This window comes from Entamoeba invadens (genome assembly GCF_000330505.1).
Source record: "Entamoeba invadens IP1 unplaced genomic scaffold scaff_1105074725671, whole genome shotgun sequence".
Lineage (NCBI taxonomy): Eukaryota > Evosea > Mastigamoebida > Endamoebidae > Entamoeba > Entamoeba invadens.
Genome location: NW_004191621.1, coordinates 15,597 through 20,543, shown reverse-complemented (window position 1 = coordinate 20,543; position 4,947 = coordinate 15,597). Strand labels below are relative to the sequence as shown.

General features: G+C 31.3%; 1 protein-coding gene across 1 annotated transcript; it reads left to right on the top strand.

Annotated features, from left to right (window-relative positions):
- Positions 1-75: 75 nt before the first annotated feature.
- Positions 76-4,947, top strand: EIN_008530 (protein serine/threonine kinase, putative; the record flags this gene model as incomplete). The annotated part of the gene is made up of 1 exon (XM_004182945.1): positions 76-4,947. A coding segment is annotated over one exon (4,872 nt), but the record flags the coding sequence as incomplete, so codon positions are not given.

Genomic DNA, 4,947 nt, shown 5'->3' with positions numbered 1-4,947 from the left:
ATAAAATTAATTACATCATGTTCAATTAGGACCACTACATACCCTATTAATTTCAACGATAATGTAACACTTGTAATGAACGATACCTCATACACGTGTAGTAAAAATCAACTCATTAATTTTAATGATAATTCAAATCTGATAATGGTTTCAAACTCGTATACAGATCAAACCCCATCTATTGTTGTGAATGACGATTCCACAATAACTTTAAGTGATAATTCAATGATCGATACATCAAATTTCAATACTAATGGAAAGCCAAAAGTTACTTTAAATGGGAGTTCAAAACTCATTGCTTCGAGTTCAATACAATTAAATGGTAGTACAACACTTTTAATAAGTGACAACACTTTTATGTCGACACCGACCTTTTCTTTAATAGATAAAACAAACGTCCAATTTAAAAATAACGCGATGGTGAATATTACTAAATTAAATTGTATTTCAAATACTGTACTTGTCATAAATGATTCATCAATTGTTGAATCTCAAAGTGACATCACTCTATTTAATTCTTCAAAAATATTTCTTGATGCAAATGCATTGTTGAATACGCAAGGTAATTTACTTATGAATGGTGATGCAACACTCACAATAAGCACAAATTCTTCTTTTAATTCTTCGGGTGGGTTGGAACTATACAACAAGTCATATATTACAATAAAAGGAAAGGCTACTATGAACACATCAACACAAGTCAATCTTTATAATTCATCAAAGTTATTAATTAAGGAATATGCTGTAATGAATTTAAATGAAATGTTGTATTTAAATAACGATTCAAGTGTTATTCTCAATGATGAAGCTAAAATAAATAGCAATTCGAGTGTTACTGCATTGAAATTTGTGAAAATAATGCTTACAAATAATACATCTATTAATGTGATGAATTATATCAATTTGAGTGGGAATTCGAAAATAACAATGGTAAATAGTGCACAAATGCATATTTATAAAGTATTTATTGGTGGTGAAAATTCAGGTCTTATTATGAAAGATGACAGTTATGTCCAATCAAATACAACATTCAGTTTGCATATATTTTCAAGTTTAACACTCGAGGGAAATGCAAAATTATTTGCAGTCGAGTTGTTAGATTTTTATCATACTGTGACAGCCACTGTAAATGATAATGCTTCCATTATTTCTTTGGAACAAATTAAATTCGGAATAAATGCAATTGGGACATTTAAAAATAATACAAAAATAGAATCACAAAATATATACACTAATGGTTATGCAAAGTTAACTTTAATAAACAATGCAACTTTTACATCTACATCAGAATGTAAATTCTTTGATAAAACAAAAATATTTTTTGAAGGAAATGCAAAAGCAATATTATCCTATTTGTTGGTGTCTAATTCAGCAACTTTATCTATGAAAGAATATTCAACGATCGAAGCAACAAACAACGTCAATTTTGAAACAACTTCGACTATTACAATTGATAATAATTCAAAGATGTTTGTGAATGGTAATATTATAATTAAGAATAGTTCACAACTTAACATGTATAACTTTTCATATGTGTCAACAAACTCAAATTGTTATTTAAGTGAAAATGCAACAATTCGAATTTTAAATTATTCTACATTTGTTGTCAAAAATATATTTGAAATGATTGCAGGGGTTATTGAATTTGGTGACGAGTCTTATTTTAATACAAGTCAATTTATACTTAAAACAAAAGGAAAATTCAATTTAAAAGGAAATAATAACAATTTACTTATTCCGAAAATTGAGACTAACGTATTAAATTGTTATAATGGTGGGGAAATTAATATTTTTTCAAATTCGGTGTATTATTCTGAAAGTGCTTCATTTGATAATGTTACAATAAATTTATTCTTAAGAACTATTAAAAACTTTCCTTTAATTTTTACATACAATGTAACTTCATTTAATAATGTCAATCCAAATGCAACCGACTTCGATTTGTTTTACTCGGAAACGCCATATACTGGAACACTTCCTAATAACACACAATTGTTGTTAAATGGTAAACTGCTGAGATATGGAAGCTCAAAAAAGATATTTTGCCACTTGTACAATTTTGATTTGACAACACAAAAAATGATGTTCTTTGAGTCTTATTGTCCATGTGAAGACACAGAAGACTGGTACATCACGCCTTTTGATAACGTCACTGCTTTTGCAATTGAATCTCACAAACAAAAGACTACAAAAAATGAAATTCAAGAAGATGACGAATTTTCAAGTGAAAGTGCGACAATTGGAAACAATAAAATTTCTTTTTACAGCGCAAACGATGTTACTGTTGTTGGAATTAAGTCAAGTGAAGTTGTAAGTGCTGAATTGAAATCGCTCACAAAGAAAGTACTTTTCGTTGCAGAAACCAAAATAAGTTACAATGAGTTTGTTTGCAATGCTGCATATTACACAGAAAGTATTTTTCAATGTGTTTATGGAGTTGAATGTCTTACGGGATATTACAACACAACAACAAAGAAGTGTGAACCGTGTGAAGATATTATATGTATTTCATGTGGTACTCAACCAAATACATGCATTCATTGTAAACCAAATTATATATTGTCTGATGGAAAATGTGAAGAAATCACAAATTGTGTGTCGTTTGGTCCAAATCGGTGCAAAAGGTGTTCTTCGGGTTTTGTTTTGAAAGGCGCAACTTGTGTAAAAGGTGAAAATTGTCTTCTCACAAAAGGAGATGGAAAATGTGCGATATGTAATATAACCAATGGATATATGTTGAAAAAAGGTGAATGTGTCACTGTAGACGAAAACAGCGATACCATAAATAGCAATAACATACTTTCGTGTTTTAACGGGTACTTATACAATTCTACAATGTGTGTGAAATGCAATGAAATAGATCCAAACGCCGAATATTGTGAAAATGGTAAAATAACGAAGTGTGCCGCAAAAAGTGAAATGACAATAAATGGAAAATGTGAGAAAATCAGTTGTGAAATACCAAATGATGAGAATGGAAGATGTGAAAATGACATATTGAAATGCTCATATCTGTTAAATAAGCAATGTGTCGAATGTGAAATTGGGAAATTTCTAACTAACAACATGTGTGTTGAAAAAGCGGAAAACAACTGCGTTCTTCAAAATGGATTAACATGTAAGCGGTGTGATGACTCGTATTACTTTGACAACGACACACAAAGATGTGAGAAGTGTGATGATAATTGTTTAACATGTTTTGAAACACCAACAAAATGTATAAGTTGTGGTAATGACACTTTTATGTCCGATTATAAATGCGACTCAAACGAAGAGTTAAATCATAAATGTGATCAAATTGCAAGTGTTACAAGCGGTTGTATCGTATGCAAAGATGGGTATTTTAAAACTGGAATGAATTGTTTTGAATGTGCTGAAAAATGCTCAACGTGTAACAATGAAAATAGTTGTCTCACCTGCAACACCATTTATTATAAGACAAACAACGGCGACTGTCTACCTAAAAGCAACATCATTGGATGTGGCGTTGAGGTGACACAAAGTGGGTGTTCAAAGTGTGGCGATGGGTATTTCCAAGTCAACACAAACGAATGTCAGAAGTGCGACTCAAGTTGTTTAACATGCAATTTATACAGTACTAAATGCACTTTATGTGACTCTTCACTTGTTTTGCTGTCAAACGGAAGTTGTGTTGGTCTCTTTAACATAGCAGAATGTAATCAAATTAAAAATTCGAAGTGTGTGAAGTGTTCATTTTGGAACATCCCAAATGACGATGGGACGTTGTGTGAGTCACATGTTGTGTGGTGGGTCATACTTCTTGGTGTTATTTTTGTTATTATTGTTTTAATAATAATAACAATTTTAATTGTGTTTATTACAAAAATAGTGTTGGACAGAAAACACCAAAAAGATATAGAAAAGACAACAACATTGTTTAAAATGGACAAATCAAATATTCACTTCGTCTCAATTACAAAAGGCATTTGTGTATCTTCTGAATTAGTTGACTTTAATATTGAATCGAGCGAAATACCAGTGAATGAAGAAAGTCAGGCAATGATATGTGTTGGTAATGAACTCAAAAATGTCATCAAAGTCCAGTTCACAATATTAACAAACATTAACAAATTTATTTTTAAAGTCGAACCAGAAGTCGTTTTAATAAAGAGGGGGTGTGCTTGCGAATTTTCACTTTATTTAACACCACTTTGTACCTGTAAAATCAACACAACAATTCAAATTATCTCAAAAAATCTGAAAACCGGAGAGGAGAATTATAACACAATAACAATCAACGCTGTAACTTCTCAATCAACACGAATTGATTATGACGAGTTGGTTGAAGAAAAGAAAATAGGGGAAGGATCGTTTGGTGTTGTTTACAAAGGCACTTTCAGAAATAAACCAGTTGCCATTAAAAAAATGAAAAACTCAATTGACAAAAAAGGCTCTGAACCCGGTACTAACTCATCAACAAAGCCAAAGAAAGACAAGTCTACAACACGAAAGACCGCCACTGAAGCAAAGAATGATAGTTCTAAAAATAAAACTGCGAATGCAAGAGAAGAGTTTGAGAAGGAAGTTGCTATGCTTGACAAATTTAGGTGTGAATATATCATCCATTTCTATGGCGCGTGTTTCATGCCCAACAAGATTTGTATGGTCACTGAATATGCACAATACGGAAGTTTACAAGATTTAATGAAACACAAAAAGAGTGATGAAATCGACATGAAACTGCGTATTAAAGTTATGTTCGACGCTGCAAAGGGTATTTCGTATTTACACAACAACGGAATTTTACACAGAGATATTAAGCCAGATAATATGCTCATTTTCATGCTTGAAATCACAGAAGAAGCAAACGCAAAATTGACTGATTTTGGATCATCAAGAAATATCAACATGATGATGACTAACATGACATTCACGAAAAATATTGGAACACCTAAATACATGGCGCCTGAAATTTGGAAAATCAGA